The sequence below is a fragment of the Bos grunniens genome, chromosome 3, assembly GCF_055505025.1.
Source record: "Bos grunniens cultivar Pamir isolate PY7600 chromosome 3, Bosgru_T2T1.0, whole genome shotgun sequence".
Lineage (NCBI taxonomy): Eukaryota > Metazoa > Chordata > Mammalia > Artiodactyla > Bovidae > Bos > Bos grunniens.
The window spans coordinates 47,970,699-47,990,139 of record NC_141167.1 but is presented as its reverse complement, the minus strand read 5'-3'; the positions used below and the strand labels follow the sequence as shown (position 1 = coordinate 47,990,139).

The window sequence follows — 19,441 nt, the reverse complement described above, 5'->3', positions numbered from 1 at the left end:
CCCTGAGTTGGGGAGATCCCCTGGAGGACGGCATGGCAACCCACTCCAGTATTCTTGCCTGGAGAATCCCATGGACAGAGGAGGCTGGTAGGCTCCAGTCCACAGGGTCACAAAGAGTCAGAGTTGAAAACAACTGAAGCAACTTAGCATGCATGCACTGCTGCTGCTAAGTTGCTTCAGACGTGTCCGACTCTGTGTGACCCCATAGACGGCAGCCCACCAGGCTCCCCCATCCCTGGGATTCTCCAGGCAAGAACACTGGAATGGGTTGCCATTTCCTTCTCTGTGTGTTATATATAGTGTACCTTCCTTTGAAACCTTAATAAGTATGAACACTGAAATATGGTAATGTTTTAGTACATCTCCATACTTTATTAAGCCATCTAGCTAGAAACCTTGTGAATGAGTGTGAGATTTCCCCAAAAGAAAAGTAACATTTAGTTAGGTTAGATGTCAAGTTGCTAGCTTACACTATATAAAAGTCAATATGTACCAAGTCATATTACTGAATTTGCTCTACACTGCTAGGAGGTTGTTGAACTCAATTACAGAAATGTGCAGAGCTTGATTTGATGTGTGAGGAGGTTAGGAGACCACAATCAATTAAAAAGAACACATGTATATCCTGTTCTGGGGAAACAGTTGTTTTAGTATCCCTTGTTCAGTTTCTGCTTTTTTCTCTGATTTTTCTGAACATAAGAGAACAAAAGGTTTAATAATTCCCCAGTTTCATTTGGAATTATTTTGTCAGCAATATCTAATAGGAAGACATGTGATTGTTGTTTTACTTGAATGAAGCCTCAGGCAGATACAGTTAAACACACTGTACTTTTTAAAATTTTTCTCATGTAGCAAAACCATTTGAAAACGGACAATATTTGGACATCTATGGAATTACAAGGGACCAGGCTGGAGAATATGAATGCAGTGCAGAAAATGATGTGTCATTCCCAGATGTGAAAAAAGTGAAAATTGTCGTAAACTGTAAGTCCCATCACCTTTTATTAAAAAATTTCAAAGGGAAGATTAAACACCTGGAAAATACTGTCTGAAGCTTATGTTGCTATTTTTAAAGAGGAAGTCTATTGATAAACAGTACTTTTTGGCAGTGCAAATGTTCGCCTGTTAGAATATTGATTGAATTGTTTTAGTAACATCAATTGCCCCAAGTAATCCTACAATAATTCAGTTTAATGTGTAGATGGCAATGTTTTCAATATCATCCCAATCCTAAACTGTGGTGTCCTTATTTCTGAAGCATCCTGGACTCATGGGGTTGTCTCAATTCTCATGGGTTTCACTTGAAGTGTATTCTGATTAAATTTAAGTGTGGAATTCCAGAAGCATGTTGTTTTGTACTTAAAGAGAAAAACTGTTACTATGATATTCCTATCATTTGAGTATTTAATTCTGTTTGGCTTGGACAATATTGAGAAAATGAATTTTTTTCATGAACCTCATTATTAGGAAGTTAGATTATTAAGTGATACTTGCAGAACAATCAATGTCATTATGTTACACCCTTCTTCTAAATGCATTTCAAAACACTGATGACAGACATTTTTTCATTAATAGCTTATTTCATGTATTATGATCTCAACAGTAATGACTGAAATAGTTTTTACTTTTCAAAGATACTCCCTTAGTCTTTCTCTCAAAATTGTTCACATTGTTTGACTTATTCTAATTGAATATTTGGGAGACAATAGTTTTTTACTAGAAGTGTTTTCAAGCTACAACTTTCAATTTTTTTTTCCTCACATTTATAAATCTTTCTCTATGCAGCCAATGTTAATAATGAATACATAGAATTCAGATTATATGAATGAATTATATATATTAATTACATATGAATTCCATAGATCAGAAGAAAATTTTCCAAATAGATCCCCAGATGCTAACACTAAGCATTTTTCATATATTTAATCTCAATTGTATGGGTCAAAAAGTATCTATCAAAACACACTCAGTAGTTGACTATTGCCAGGGCAAATTTTTGCCACCAACTAACATTTGTCAGTAGCTGAGCTATACATTTGGTGTTGACTCGTTGAAAAAGACCCTGATGCTGGGAAAGATTGAACGCAGGAGGAGAAGGGGATGACAGAGGATGAGATGGTTGGATAGCATCACCTACTTAATGGACATGAATTTGAGCAAACTCTAGGAGATGGTAGGAACAGAGAAGCCTGGCATGGGGTGGCAAACAGTTGGACATGACTGAGTGACTGAACAACAACTGAGCAAATGTGCATAATGCCAGAATGAGGCAGTTTCTAGAGCAGAGTTTCTTATATAATACTCTGAGACAAACTTCAGGAGAGTCACCCAAAAGGTTACTAGAAATGGAAAATCTGTGTCCCACCAGGCCTACTGAATAAAAATCTTTAGGGTATATGGCCTGGAAATATGCATTTATGATAAGTTTCCATTGAATCTTAGGACTCTTGTTGCAGTGAGTTACTGCTCACCATTCTGGAACTCTCTAAAATAAGAGTTAATAAATACTATTCACTCAAATAAAAAATTCTGATTATTTTATCACTAGCCATGCTTATCTGAACATGAGTCTATAGATTCTATTGTTGGGGGGATTGAGAGAAGAGGTGAGAAATAGGACTGAAAGGAAGTAATACTTTTAGCAATGAGCCCTAAGAAAAGAGAAAGCAGAATCAATCTGTCAAAGAAGCAAAACACCCAGCTTGACAATGCAGCCTACTCTCAACTGTTAAAATTAGTGTATCTCTACAGTGATGTCTCCCATGGGGATACAGTTGAAAACAAGCTGCCATATGGATTTACATGGGTCTGTACTCCATGTCGGAGAAGGCAATGGCACCCCACTCCAGTACTTTTGCCTGGAGAATCCTGTGGACCGAGGAGCCTGGTGGGCTGCAGTCCATGGGGTCGCTAGAGTCGGACACGACAGAGCAACTTCACTTTCACTTTTCACTTTCATGCATTGGAAGGAAATGGCAACCCACTCCAGTGTTCTTGCCTGGAGAATGCCAGGGACGGGGAAGCCTGGTGGGCTGCCGTCTCTGGGGTCGCACAGAGTCGGACACGACTGAAGCGACTTAGCAGCAGCAGCAGCAGTACTCCATGTATAACTCACCTGTGTGTGTGTTCACACTTTCGTTTCTATCCTTTTTACCTCTCTGACTTTAGTTCATTGTCACTTATTTAACTTGATTTTTGTTTTGTTTTTTATTCCAGACAAGTTGGTACTTTAGACTGATACAGTTCAAGTAAGGATGCAGAAATATGGACAGAAATTGAATTGAGAGAAAGACTGACCAATGAGTTATCATCTGAAGGATTTGTGTAGAGAAAAGCATCCTTATATAAAGCCGAAGGACAGAAATTAGGGAGACAGATGTCAAGAACTGGGAGGGATCTGCCACAATTTCACAAATGCTGACAGAAGACAGAGACAAAGGGCAGTTTATTACTCATAGAAATAGCAATAGCCAGAGTATTGTCATTTTCTTATGTCGGTTCCCCAAGTCCCAATTACGATATGATGAGGGTTAAGAGAAATCTATACACACAGTAGGTTTATGTCATAGCTGAGGTTCCTTTAGCTTAGAAACTCAATTTTTTTTCATATATGATGGCAGCAAGCAAACCAGCCTTTTGCCACAGAGAGAGAAATTATCTTTATGATACTGGACCATAAACAAACCTGCCCTTTGCTCCATGGAGAGAACCACTTCTTCTATCTTCTAAGACTGTTCGCTATACAAACATCCTTGAAAAGATTGTCAGGAACAAAAGCTGTCAGTGCCTCTGCTCACAAGATGTGCAGAAACACAGGAGACCCCTGGAAGATTGTCTTCAAACACAAAATGGGAGGAGGAAAGTTTGAAGCCTAGCCTCGAGACATTCCATCAGTTGAAAAGGGTGCTTCAGTGGCTTTTGTAGGGTTTCAGACATCTCAAACAGGTAGAAAGGAAAGTGTTGTTAACCAACTTTAACTTGAGAAGGAAAATCAGAAGGAAAAAGGGGAAAGTAAAAAAAAAAAAAAGTTAAGGATGTGTTTATTATAGTTATAATACAGACTATGTTTTATAAGAACTAATTTCAGTGGAAGTATAATCATAAGTAGAAATATTGGTACCAACATAATATTAAAAATATTAAGAAAATGAACTCAACAGGACTTTTTACATGGATTTAAATGTTCAATGTTTACTGTTGCTTCTCAAATTATACCTTTGGTAGCTAACATTTTCTTAAATGTGCCATGAAGAACTGAATACTGATCGATCAGTTAAATTTACATCTCTTAAATAAATATTTTATGTAAGTTTGGTCAGATTTCTGGTCATGCCCTAAATTTTGCCTTAATTTGGAATAATTTTGTCACATGTATACCATTGATATACAGCCATATAGCTGTGTGAGTGTAAGTGTATATGTTTCTGGTTTTGAGGAAATTTGAAAAGTATTAATTTTGTGAATTCACCCCTTTCAAAGTCAGAAACTGAGCACTATCCATGGGTTTTACTGATTTCCCAAAGGAAATTAGCCAAAACCTACTGAACAAACTTCAGTTTGTCAAAGCCCAAAATTGAGCACAGTGCTCTGTAGCCAGCATGAAACTTCATGTCCCCTGATAATCTGAAGATTCCCTGAAGATAGAATTACACCAGGTTCAAGGCAGCCCTCTTTTCATGGTTATTAATCAATATTGATTGCGCATATAAAATTGCAGCAGCTTTGTGAATAACTTGAAGAGAAACTTTGTCCCTGTTCCCAAATGAGGTTCAAGATGGAACGTAATAAATTTTCATAAGCTCTGGTACATTCAGTTATGCGGAAGTCAATTTGAGGAAGAGATTTATGTTCCCTCTAATTTAGAAATATGTACTATGTTAGTATTCATCTAATACATCTGCCTCATTCGCTGCATATGGGCACATGTATATTTCTCACACCTACAGTAAATAATGTTCACCACATACTTTGTACTCATAGCACTTTCATGTGGATTTCTATTGAATTAAATTAAACAACACTTTAATGAAATGATTAGTATATTCAACTTATTTTGTATAGATTGGACTAGTTTGTTGATCAAATAAGCACATTATGAGTTATTTACAGAAATTTAAAGAATAAATTTATTTATTTACATATAAGTTCTTTTTGAGTTATTTATTAAATTTGTAAGCTTTTATAAAAAACTTTGTTTCTGGGTAGGGAGATTTTGTAGATGATTATTTTCCTGTTTTTCTCTGTATATTCTTTTATCCATTTGTATATGAATATAGTATATTTATGATTTACAATAATAGCACCCCACTCCAGTACTCTTGCCTGGAAAATCCCATGGACGGAGGAGCCTGGTAGGCTGCAGTCCATGGGGTCGCGAAGAGTTGGACATGACTATGCGACTTCACTTTCACTTTTCACTTCCTGCATTGGAGAAGGAAATGGCAACCCACTCCAGTGTTCTTGCCTGGAGAATCCCAGGGACAATGGAGCCTGGTGGGCCGCCGTCTATGGGGTTGCACAGAGTCGGACACGACTGAAGCGACTTAGCAGCAGCAGCAGCATAGCTATAATAAATATATGAATATGTACATTTCTTTATATTTGCTTATGTATGTATATACACACATCTACAAACAATTGGATAAGAAATATGTGTATATACTTCTATGTCTTGGACTTCCCATGTGGCTCAGTGGTAAAGAATCCACCTGCCAATGCAGGAGATGTGGGTTCAATCCCTGGGTTAAGAACATACCCTGGAGAAGGAAATGGCAACCCACTCCAGTATTCTTGCCTGGGAAATCCCACAGACAGAGGGGACTGGTGGGCTAGAGTCCATGGAGTTGCAAAAAGTTGGACACAACTTAGTGACTAAACAACAACATATGTATTACATATAAAATATGTAACTATATATTTCTCATCAAATTAAAAAAAAATCAAAAGAAATCATGACATTCATTATAAATAGACCTTAAGAGATTAATACACACACACATAAGAAGAAAGAAAAAAATGTGAACCAGCCGATTAGCTAAGCCAAAGGGAGCTGGTGGATTCAATTTGGACAGATTCTCTGTTTTATCTGCATGTGCATTCCAACACTGGAAGTGGCCTAGAGGGTACTTGTTCCATAATTTTATTGTTAATTAAAAGTGGAAAAATGAGTATCCATAAAGCCCATGGATTCAATTAAATTTGGATAAAAAGGAAATGAGAAAGCAGGTCTAAAAAATCAGTAAACCTGATTCATGGAAATCAAATCTAGAATCTAGAAAATGTAGATTATATCTTAGACTAATCAAAATCTCCATACAGAAGCAGAATCTCAGATATTAGAAATCAGGAAATCCTGCAAAACCTAGCCCTTCAAAAGGAATGCTGCTGGTAAAAAGGGCAGGGTTCTCTGATCTTGTGACAAGTTGTTTATTTTCCACTTTATTTGTATGTACTTTTTCAATTAAGAGTAACTCTTTTAGAGCTTCCCCAGTTACTCAGAGGTAAAGAGTCTGCCTGCAATGCAGGAAACATGAAAGAGGCCTGTTTGACCCCTGGGTGGGGAAGATCCCCTGAGGAGGAAATGGTAATCCACTCCAGTATTCTCGCTGGAAAAATCCCATGGACAGAGGAGCCTGACAGGCTAGAGTCCATAGGGTTCCAAAGAGTCAAACAGTACTGAGCAACTAAACACACACACACACACTTTTAGAAATGCAGGCCTTATAGTCAGGTATAACTTATTTGAACCCTTGTTATATAATTTACTGAACTTTGAGATCTTGGGAAACCACTTTACCTTTCTGAGTCTCAATTTCCAATTCTGTAAATTTGGAGCAATAATAGATAATTTTCAGGGTTTGGGTAAAGATTAAATGAGATGATACGATATACATACAGCACCTATCACAGTGTCTGGCCCACTAACAACTGAAAAAATATAAATCTCTCTTTGCATGAATTTACTTTAGAATGTAAGCTCTGTATCATAAGGGATTTTCCTTTTCTTTCTGCAATAATATGTTCCTGTCACATAGAGCAGCACCAGGTTTATAGGAGGCACTCAAAAAATAGTCAACGGGTGAAATCTTTTAAAGATTAGCATTAACGAAGTATAATGCTAATCTTTAAAAGAGTTTTTAATGCTAATCTTTAAAAGAGTTTAGACAAAACAGGAAAGAGATATTAGGTTTGTTCCAAAATTATATATATTTTTCTCCCGGACAATAACTTATTTCTGATACCATTTGTTTAACCAAAATTATCAGGTGGATTCAATAAAGATAGATTGCCATTTATATATGCTTTCACCCAGAGAAAAGCTCAATTCCATTTTTTACAGATGAGAAAATTAAAGTTCAATGAGATTAAAATTATTAATAGCATCCTGATTTTTAAGAAGAAAAAGACATGAAGAAAAGAAGGTATTAATTAACCAGAAAAAAATATAGTCAACTAGTTTAAGGTACAAAGAGGTGTGGACATTATTTCAATTTTCACTCATGTCTGTAAGATTATATATTGATCATTGTATTGGGAATCAGAAATTATTTTGCACACAGAATATCCAATAAAATAGAATTCAGTAATTCTTCCTGTGGTCAAAAGGTAAAGATACTTTTGAGTGCACTGTGAACTAAGATTTTATCCAGTAAATTACAGGCACATATTTGTGCATTATTTTGCATCTGATACATATTCATTTATGCAAATGTGCACTTTATCTTCCAATATAACTAACTCCAAACATGTGGAATAGAATGTACCAATTAGTATAACTTAGTACGGTTGTATCAAAGCCTGAAATGAGGGGCCACCAGGGAGAGATAAGAAGAGGAAGAGGACTCTGACCACTTTTCTTAGGCTGTTCATAAAGTTTTCTCCAAAACTTTGGGCAAGTTAGATATACATGTCCTGTATACAACTAGAAGAAATGGCAGGTAACAAGTATATACTTTAAATACAGAGAAAAACTCAGCATTCAGAGTTGGAATTGGACGAAGATACTAACTATCATAGGACCAGAAGAAAAATGAGCATTATTTGTATTCACAATTATCACCTAAGCTTTTGTTTCTGTTCCATTTTGTGCTCCTACCTTAACTTTCCCTTTTTTCATCTTTCACATGGCGAATAATTTAAGCTACTCTCCTGTTTTTAAATTTCTTGATAAGCTAATTAACACCTGGAACAACTCAGGACATAAAAAACACATGTTGTTTTTCTTCTAAATGAAGTACTAGCTCATATGACATTTATAGAATAATGAAGCACTTTAGTAAATCTACATTTATCTATGTATTTATTTACCTATTTACTTATTGCTTACTATGACCCTATCAAGGTCTTGGCGCCAGGGATATGAGTCTTCAATCAGTTCAGTATCTAGGAGAGGAGAAAGACAAAAGAAACATGAAGTTGTAATAAACTGTGGCAAGTGCTTTGATAAACCATTCATAACATGCTAGTCAAGGCTATCAGAAAGATGCCTTTGGGTATCAGTGAAAGCTTCCAAGAGGCCTTGGCCTTGATGATGTCTGAAGGATAAAACTGAGTTTGATAGGTACTCAAAAAAGGTACCAAAAAAAAAAAAAAAAAAAGGATCCCTGGTTTGGGAAGATCCCCTGGAAAAGGGAAAGGCTACCCACTCCAGTGTTCTGGCCTAGAGAATTCCATGGACTGTATAGTCCATGGTGTTGCAAAGAGTCAGATATGGCTGAGTATGAGACTTTCTTTCTTTTCAAAAAAAGGAAATAAAGGAAAGGGTGATCTCCCTGACAGAAACAGAAGACTTTGCTTAACCCCTTAGGAATTAGGGAGCATGGCTCTACTTGATCTGTCAGACTGCCATGAGCTGGAGGAGATCAAAAAGGGAAACAGAAAGAAGGGTTGGGGTGGGTAGTATAGAGGAAGCAGGGCCAGATTCAGTGCAAGTTCATGAATTTTCACAGGCAGACATAGATCCACTGCTTCACTATCAAAGAAGAATAACTTTGAGATCATAAAACTATTCAGAGATATATCTGAATATTAAAGAAATGTATTTAAATATTTTTATTTCCTACATACATGTATTGTACTTGAAAGACTTCTGTTTTGTCATGACGAGGACAAAGGAGAGAATTAAAATGATAACACTGAGAACAACAACTGCATCTAAGAGAGATATGAAGAGCTAAGAAATTTGAAGGAAAATCCCTATAGATATTGAACACAGAATATTAGAAACATATGATCATCACTCAGAAAACATATTTTTAAATAAAGCATTTTTCTCAATCAAACAACATAAATATCTACAAATTAAATCTTTTCCACCTTGGGACTTTCATGGTTTAACAATTACAAATTTAATTCGAAGCAAAACTGTGTTATTAAACATGCAGCTAAGGAATACATGATTTCTTCTTTTGAGGGCAACATAATTGGTCCTTTGTTTTAAATCTAAGACTTACACTTCAGTTAATGACTAGGGTGCAAAACTATTTTTACTTAATGAGTTTGCTACCCAATTTAATCTATTCTTCCATACTTTCATTGAGGTTTTGAAAGGGTCTTTAGTGTTAAGGGTCTATGAGTGATCATTGACCCAATTGTTCATAGAAAGTCAAAATGCATCTTCAGTGACCAGATGGCCAAATTTTTATTATTCCTAGTTTGTTTTTTTTTTAATTTCCTAAAAATGAGAGATGAAACTATTTTCTCACTTTAGTACATAAGCAAAAATTTGTGCTCAATGACAATCACTGTTTGTTATGTTTGTTTTTGGTTCTTCCTAGATTAGCATTTATCCCTTTAGAAAAAAGATATATATCAAGTATTAGATATAAGAGAGATTGACCATCAGAGATTGACCATCAACTATCAGTAAGGAAGCAATTTCTAACAGGTTGAAAATGCTTTAGGTTGAAAATGATTCCATGTCAAACTGAAGAAAAGTGGTAAAGTCCAAAAAAGAAATACCAAATATTAATATATGTCACACACTTGTGTGTGTTTATGCTTCTATAATATTGTTCTCATCCAGATCCATGCTCCAGTAAGCTGCCCAAGGGTCAAAATCTGAGGATTGCAAGGTGGCTCCTTCTGAATGTATTTTTCAAACTGGTCTTGGAACTTGAAACCTTGCACAAACATGCAGCTTATAAACCTGTATTTAAGTCCAACTTTATCAGAAAACTTTCTCAGTAAGCATATATATCAAGCAAGATAATTTATGGAACTGAATTCTTTATAACTGAACACTTGAGAGCAATGCAGAATTAATCTTCTTGAATCTTTTCTGTATCATCATAATTGAACTTCACAAGAATTCTTAAGTTGTCTATGTCTGCTATTGCACATGTGTGCATGCTTTATGTTCAGTGCAGTTCAGTCACTAAGTCGTGTATGACTTTTTGCAACCCTGTGGACTGCAGCACGCCAGGCTTCCTTGTCCATCACCAACTCCCAGAACTTACTCAAACTCATGTCCGTTGAGTTGGTGATGCCATCCAACCATCCCATCCTCTGTCATCCCCTTCTCCTCTCACCTTCAATCTTTCCCAGCATCAGGATTTTTTCAAATGAGTCAGTTCTTCACACCAGATGGCCAAAGTATTGGAATTTTAGCTTCAGCATCAGTCCTTCCAATGAATATTCAGGACTGATTTCCTTTAGGATGTACTGGTTTGATCTCCTTGCAGTTCAAGGGACTCTCAAGAGTCTTCTCCAACACCACAGTTCAAAAGCATCAATTCTTTGGTGCTCAGCTTTCTTTATAGTTCAACCCTCACATCCATACATGACTACTAGAAAAACCATAGCTTTGACTAGATGGGCCTTTGTTGGCACAGTAATGTCTCTGCTTTTTAATATTCTGGCTAGGTTGGTCATAACTTTTCTTCCAAGGAGCAAGTGTCTTTTAATTTCATGGCTACAGTCACCATCTGCAGTCATTTTGGAGCCCCCTAAAATAAAGTCTGCCACTGTTTCCACTATTTTCCCATCTATTTGCCATGAAGTGATGGGACCAGATGTCATGATCTTAGTTTTCTGAATGTTGAATTTTAAGCCAGCATTGTCACTCTCCTCTTTCATTTTCATCAAGAGGCTCTTTAGTTCTTCTCTTTCTGCCATAAGAGTGGTGTCATCTGCATATCTCAGTTTACTAATATTTCTCCCAGCAACCTTGATTCCAGCTTGTGCTTTCTCCAGCCCAGCGTTTCTCATGATGTACTCTGTGTTTGAGTTAAATAAGCAGGGTGACAATATACAGCATTAATGTGCTCCTTTCCCGATTCAGAGCCTGTCTGTGTTCTATGTCCTGCTCTAACTGTTGCTTCTTGACCTGCATAGATATTTCTCAGGAGGCAGGTCAGGTAAAAAAAATCCTCCTGCAATGCAGAAGACCCTGGTTCAATTCCTGGGTTGGGAAGATCCACTGGAGAAGGAAAAAAGCTACCCACTCCAGTAATCTGACCTTAAGAACTAGTCCATGTGGTGGCAAAAAGTCAGACAGGACTGAGCAACTTTCACTTTCCTTTCTGTGATACAAGTATCTAAATTTGTTAGGAACAGCATGGATTCAACTGCCAGCAGACAGGAAGCAAAGGTTTAAAGCAGCTGTTTGATTGTAGAGTAAAACCATTCTAAATAATCTTGTTGTTTTGGTTTGTGAATTCTTTGAGCAGTTAAGGATGATGATTTTGTTCTTCCATGCATTGTTGGCAAATTTGGGCAACCTATTTATTTTTCTTTAAAATTGTAATTTCATGGAAAGAATAAGTACAACAATAGAGAAATAAATTTCAGAGTATTTCAAACTAGGGTTGCTGTGTATGCAGTGGAGTGTGACAGATGGTAACAAAACAGGATGTGAAATCAGGCAAATATGATTTCTAATCCCAGCTCAGACCAATACAGTACTGGGAAAATTAATCAAACTCTCATAAACTCAGTTTTCTTACATTAAACACACACACACACACAAATGGAGGATAATTATACCTACTTTGAAGATTTGCATTGAGGATTGTGTCATAATACTCTTAAAACAGCAGTGTGACTAGCACAAAGCAAGCAACCTTCTATATTGTATGTATTAGTATTAATATATGGCACACATCACATTACCCTAATTGTTTATGTTTTAGCTTTCACCTGTGGCTTGTGACCTCTGTAAAGAGTCAGAGTCCTCATTTATGCTTAAGGCAGTATACAGTAGTTCCGAGGACAGGCTCTACAGCCAGGGTCACCCTGGCTTTGAATTCTACCTCTGCCATTATGAAGCTTGGTCAAATCATCAAGTTGTGTGTGTGTCAGTTTCTCAACTATTAAGTGAAGACAGTGAGGTAAGTTGGGCGCCCGGGTGGTGCAGTGATGAAGAACCCACCTGCCGATACAGGGGACGTAAGAGATAACAAGTCTGATCCCTGGGTCAGGAAGATCCCTTGGAGGAGGGCATAGCAATCCACTCCAGTATTCTTGCCTTGAGAATTCCATGGACAGAGGAGCCTGGCAGGCTACAGTCCACAGGGAACCAAAGACTCGGACATGACTGAAGCGACTTAGCACACACTTGAGCTAAGTTAAGGCATAAAAAGGTTTATTATATTACTTTAAATCTCAATATCTAACATATCTGGTGATGCATGTCTATAGGTTTAATACATAAATAAAATAAAAATAAAACAAGCACACATGAAATTTAAGATAGTAATTGCAAAATCACCCAAGTTCCTTTGTCTTATGGATGTATGCTTGGGTAACTTTGGAAATTAGGTGATGGAGTTGGAATGATCCACTCAAAATGGAATCCTGAAATCCTGATTCTGGGTCTGAGGCTATTTCATTATACCAGCCTGCATCCATGTAAATAAAAAATAAATTTTAATTATTTTCAGTAAACTGTGTAAACACCAGAGACTTTGAGAAAGATAGTTTTGTCTGAAGAAGGGTAAGGAAGCAAGATCACTGTGGACAAGGAGGAAAATGTTTGAATAACCAGAATATGCACAGGTGCTACCTGTCAGAATGGCTGTCACTGAAATAAAGAACCAAGACTATTAAGATTCTCAGTGAATAGATAAAACAATCACAGTAAATAATCCTTGGGAATGACACTGCACTCAAAATAAGTTTGTTCACGTATTGTATGAAATAAGAGATTTTAATAGCAAATGTAATGAAGTCTCAGCAACCTGTCTGCTTGCTCTAGCCAGTAAAGGTAACAGAAATGCAAAAACTACCCAAAATAACCCCCCAAAAAAGTGCCCCTTGTGAGGAGGCTTGAAACAGTTACAGTTTTTATAGGTAAAATGAAAAATGATATAGTTCTATTTAGAATACTCTGTGTATGTTCCAGGCTTAAGATTCACTACTCTATTCTTATTGCTGTGAGGTCATAGTTCATTCAGTTTATCAAAAACTTAAAATGTAGTTTGGTGGTAATTTCTATCTTATACACACTCCCCAGTTGTTTCAGAATTAGAACTGGGGATTTGGATAATATTTCTAGAATTTTGAATAATACAGTGAGACATGGTAGCTTAATGCATATAATTATTTTCTTTAATAAATCATACTTTGACCTAGCCTATACAAATCAGCATTCTGTAGCCTAGAGCAGATGTTCAAAGAGTTTCCGCATTTGGTTCAAGCAGCTAGTGTACATTTACATGACAGGATGGAGGAAGTGTACCAGTAATTAGCTAAAGATCACAAATGCTACATTTGTTAATGCTGTTTCACATTTGTGAGCATATTGGTTTTGCAAACTGTTCTATTTTTCTCTGTGGATGTTGAAAGGACTTTGAAGCTCAGTGTAATTCACATGCAGATGCAGTCCTTGCTAAAGCATACCATGAACTGTTCTGCACAGCCCAACAAAAAGAGCTGAATCTGATCATCTGTGGCTTTGGGGCAGTCAAGTTGCATAACACTAAGAATTCAATGTCCTGATGGGATTTTCAAGATAGTCCAATGGGGCAGAAATTTCAAGTTGTTTATCAAAGCCTATTTTTATCTTCTTCCAGAACAGCCTGCCTTTCTCCCCCACCAATCTTGGACTGCCGGGACTAACTTGTTTAAGGGTTAGTTCTGGCTCTGTGACTGAGTTCCAGTGAATGAAAAGTGAGCAGAACTGACCTGGGTCACTTCCAGGCTTGACCTACAGCTGCCCAGGTGGAGTTCTATGCATGTTACCCTTCCTGGCTAGTTGGAATAGTAACCACCAGGGTGATCTTGAAATCTAACGATTGGCAAGAAGAAAGCTATCATTTTCTTGAGCCTCTGAGTGATTTTATACCAAAAAATACCCTACCTCATTATCTCATTTCACTAATAACCTTTTATTGATCTGAAACATTATGAATTATTAGGTGAATGCAAAATAACCTTCCTTTTCACTGACTTACTGCATGTTTAGGTCTATTTGTTATCATAGCTTAGCCTCTTCTTGGAGAAGGTAATGGCAACCTACTCCAGTATTCTTGTCTGGGAAATTTCATGGACAGAGGAGCCTGGAAGGCTGTAGTCCAGGGAGTCACAAAAAAGTCAAACATGACTTGGTGACTAAACAAAGAATGGCCCCTTCTGACTGGTATCCTCAAAGATTTGAGCTCAAATCTTCTGTACAGACTAATATTTTTGCCTTATATAATTCTTTAAAAATATAGCCAGAAGAAATGATTAAAAGATTCCTGAGAAGAGTAAGGAGATAATGAATCTTTCCTTCCTACAAAGTGAGGCATAGCCTACTGAATCTACATTTGCAAATTTTGTCAGTCATGGTAAAATTATAAATACCATGCCTTTGAGGCTTCATATGATTTTGCTCAGAAAACACAACCAAATTCAAAATAGCATCTGGCCATCAACCTCTGATATGAACTTTCCTGACAAAATGTGACTTGGAGGCACAGAAGATGGAACAACTGTTGGAAAACCTCCAAAACTTAATTCTGGCCCCAAACCAGTATTTAGAAGGCATGTCTACAAAGTATAAAGCTCAGAATGTTAGAAAACACACACACACACACACACACACAATGGTATATTTCACTTTGCCTCATGGAAGAAACAACTATACCATCTTGAAAGAAAACAGAGAACTTATGTTTCCTGCCTGAGCTTCTGCTCTCTGGCTCAAAAATTTCCAGGCAAAACTGGAATTCTCCTCTCTGTGTATGGTTGCAGTCTTGAAGGCAGTCAGAATATTATTCCCTTGTTCTCACCCTGCTTTCCTTCATCTACTGGCCCACTGCACATTATGGGCTATGTTTTTAGAATTTAAAATTTTGTATTTAGGAAGAAAAAAATGACAAGAATACTAAAACCAAACAGTGTTGGGGGACTGTAGCTTTCTATTGTTTCCAAGTATTATACTATCAGGGATAAAAGGTCGCAGAGGAACTCAGGTTGATCCTGTAAATTGTATTTGATTCATCCTGCTAGACACAGGACAAAAGATGCTAGCTGTAACCATGGACATGTTCTACACATTGACTTAAGAAATGCCTCCAATCAGGGAGACAGGGTTGGGATATTTACATTGCATACCTGTGTGCTAGGAAGCATCAGTTCAAATCAGAACTCTACACGGTAAGAAATGGGATGTTCAGAGGAACTGTAAATATACAAATATGCTCCAGAATAAGAAAAAAGAGCACACTTTAAAAAAAACTTGAATGAATATGTTATTTAAATGATTGGCTATAGCAATAGGGAGAAAATGTTCAAAAACTTACTAAACATACTTCATATGAAATAAGAAGGTATTTCCTCCACAAAATAACATCACAAACCATAGAAAATAGGCTGAGATGAAAGGAGAAGAAAAACACCAATAAGGTACATTAGAAAAATGACCAATTGTGATGCAGAAAAAACTCATGAAAGCTGGTGACCTGTTATTTCCTACCATCAAAACTATACTAGATACAGAGAAAAACCCCTCCCAGTACCGAGCATAAGAAATTGCAAGGAACTACATGAACATTACAATATGCCTTTTTTTCACATAGCAAAGGTTGAGTCAATATAAGAAACACAAATTGGAAGCCTGAAAGTACCACAAAATACTATTCCATCAGGCAAGGAGCCCTGACCAGCTGCTCCCTGGAGGTGTGGAATCTGGTTTTAACTTGCCAATGTTAAGAGACTCAACACAAAAACTGGGTCTTTTTTGGCACAGAAACTCAAATTAATAACACCCCTCTTCCATAAATGTTAGGCAATGAATGGGTAACATACTCGAATGAAACAGAACACAAAAATTCACTGTTCTATGTCAATCCCTGCCTTGATACAGGGTGATGGGATGAGGGACAGGTGGTAATAGGAAAGCAAATTATTCTCCAGGAATTCCCAATTGCAAAGTTCCCTCTTCTAGATTTAGGACTAAGTTCGTATTCCCTGTAAAGTCTAAGATATGCTAAGTAGAAAATTCAGTTTAAAGTGGTTCTATGGTGACTGGCCCCTTAGGTGTCTGACAGAAGAGAAACTAATGCACTCTGTAGAACATATTTTAAATACAAAGCTCAAAATTTTTCCATAAGGTCTGTTTAACATGTGTTTTCAATCAAAAATATAGTGCACAAACGAGAAAGCAAGTCATCAGCAGAGAAACAAACAATAAAATAAAATGTAAGTAATAGAATTCCAGTTAGAAGATTTAAAACCCTAAAAGATGATGCTGTGAAAGTGCTCCACTCAGTATGTCAGCAAATTTGGAAAGCTCAGCAGAGACCACAATTTGGGAAAAGGTCAGTTTTCATTTCAATCCCATAGAAAGGCAATGCTAAAGAGTGTTTAAACTACCTTAACAATTGTGCTCATTTCACATGCTAGTAAAGTTATGTTCAAAATCCTTGCACCTAGGCTTCAGCAATATAGGGACAGAGAACTTCTAGATGTACAAGCTGGATTTAGAAAATGCAGAGGAACTAGAAATCAAATTGCAAACATCCATTGGATCATAGAAAAAGCAAGGGAGGTCCAGAAGAACATTTAATTCTGTTTCACTGACTATGCTAAAGCCTTTGTGTGGATCACAACAAACAGCAAAAAATTCGTAAAGAGATGGTAATACCAGATCTCCTTATCTGCCTCCTGAGAAATCTACATGCAGGTCAAGAAGCAACAGTTAGAACTGTCCATGGAAAAACGGACTGGTTCAAAATTGGGAAAGGAGTATGGTAAGGCTGTATATTGTCTGCCTGCATATTTAACTTATATGTAGAGTACCTCATGTGAAATCCTGGGCTGGATGACTCATAAACTAGAATCAAAATTGCAGAGAGAAATAGCGGCAACCTCAGATATGCAGATGACACCACTCAAATGGCAGAAAGTGAAGAGGAACTAAAGAGCCTCTTGATGAGGCTGAAAGAGGAGGGCAATAAAGCTGGCTTAAAACTCAACATTAAAAAAAAAAAAAAAAACCTTGAGTGATGGCATCCAGTACCATCACTTCATGGCAAATAGATGGGGCAAACGTGGATACTGGCAGATTTTAGTACCTTGGGCTAAAAGTCACTGTGGATGGTGACTACAGCCACAAAATTAAAAGCTTGCTTCCTGGAAGAAAAGCTATGACAAAACTAGACAGCACAGTAAAAAGCAGAGGCATCATTTTGCTGACAAAGTTCCATGTAGTCAAAGCCATAGTTTTTCCAGTAGTCATGTATGGCCGTGAGGGTTGGACCATAAAGAGGGCTGAGTGCTGAAAGAACTGATGCTTCTGAGTTGTGTTGCTGGAGAAGACTGGAGTGCCTTGGACAGCAAGGAGATGAAAGCAGTCAATCCGAAAGGTAATCAACCCTGAATATTCATTGGAAGGACTGATGATGAAGCTGAGCCTACAATACTTTGGCCACCTGATGTGAAGAGCTGATTCATTGGAAAAGACCCTGATGCTGGGAAAGATTTAAGGCAGGAGGAGAAGGATACAACAGAATATGAGATGGTTGAATGGCATCACTGACTCAATGAGTTTGAACAAGCTCCAGGAATTGTCAATGGACAGGGAAGCCATCCATGGGGTTGCAAAGAGTCAGACACGACCGAGCAATTGAACTGAACTGAACTGAATACATCAACAAAAAGCTATACCAAGTGGACCCTAGCACACCAGGCTCCTATGTTCATGGAATTCTCCAGGAGAGAATACTTGAGTGGGTAGCCATTCCATTCTCCCAAAACAACCATGGGATCTTCCCAACCCAAGGATCAAACCCAGGTCTCCTGCATTGCTGGCTGATTCTTTATCATCCAAGACACCAGGAAAACCAAGTATCATGCACATGAATGAAATGTAAACACATTTCCTTTAAAATCCGCTTAGACAAGAATGATTCCTTTGATTATTTTTCCTAACCAAGCCAGGATAATAAGAGCAAGAAAAAATTAGGAGTAAAATTATTTGAAATAGAAGTAAAACTGTTATTATTCCAAGATGATGTGATTATCCATGTACAAAAACCAGAAGAATTTATAGTTAATAGAATTAGAGTTTGTCATGATTACTAGATATAAAATCAATATACCAAATTAAAGTATATTGTTATGTTTCAGCAAAAAAGTAAATCCAATTGAGAAAAATAATATTTAGAATGTCAACAAAATATTAATGTATTAAGCATATATGTGTATATATACTCACATATATGGATATATACACATATCTATATATACAGTGGGCTTCCCTTCTGGCTCAGCTGGTAAAGAATTTGCCTGCAATGCAGGAGACCTGGGTTCTATCCCTGGGTTGAGATGATCCCCAGGGGAAGGGAAAGGCTACCCACTCCAATATTCTGGCCTGGAGAATTCCTTGGACTGTATAGTCCATGGAGTTGCAAAGAGTTGGACGCAACTGAGTGATAATAATATATACAATATGTTATTTAAATATATTAAAGAAGAATTAATTAAATAGAAAGATATAACATATCCAGGGATATTTAGAGATGTTGTTATTCTCAAATCAAAATAGAGATTCATTAGCAATCAAATGAAAAAATTAAACATGTTTTCTTCATTAAATTTGACAAGCTATTTCTGAAATGTATATTGATATTATGAGAAACATCAAAAGAAAATATCAAATTGGCAATATACACTACTTGATGTAAAAATGTATTATAACTACATGATAAGTTAGAAGTGAGATGTTAGTGCAATGGTTGACAAATATATATCTATGGCAGAACAGGGAGCCCCAAAACAGATCTGTGCATATATAGAATCCTGATGTATCAAAAGGAAGATATTGTAGAACAATAAGGTAAAAACAAACCATTAATAAATGATTTGGAACAATTACTTGTCATAAATAAAAGATAAAAGGAAGTGAAACTCTACTTCACCACATAAAATCACTTTCAGATAAATTGAGGATGTAGTTGTGAAAGACAAAGTAATTAGCCTCTAATTAAAAAAATAAATTTTAAAAAAAAAAGAAACT

General features: G+C 36.8%; 1 protein-coding gene across 10 annotated transcripts in view; it reads left to right on the top strand.

Annotated features, from left to right (window-relative positions):
• The window catches only part of NEGR1 (neuronal growth regulator 1), a 1,037,762-nt gene that overhangs the window by 681,703 nt on the left and 336,618 nt on the right, over positions 1-19,441 (top strand). For 7 of the 10 annotated variants that reach the window (XM_086390567.1, XM_086390577.1, XM_086390571.1 and 4 more), the window contains one exon: positions 853-984. The exons of 1 other annotated variant lie outside the window; for it this stretch is intronic. In XM_086390567.1, coding sequence (XP_086246693.1) covers positions 853-984 — 132 coding nt within the window. Of the gene's footprint in view, positions 1-852; positions 985-3,216; positions 5,114-19,441 lie in introns of those variants that run through there. 2 more of the 10 variants (XM_086390575.1, XM_086390574.1) reach the window with 2 other exon arrangements.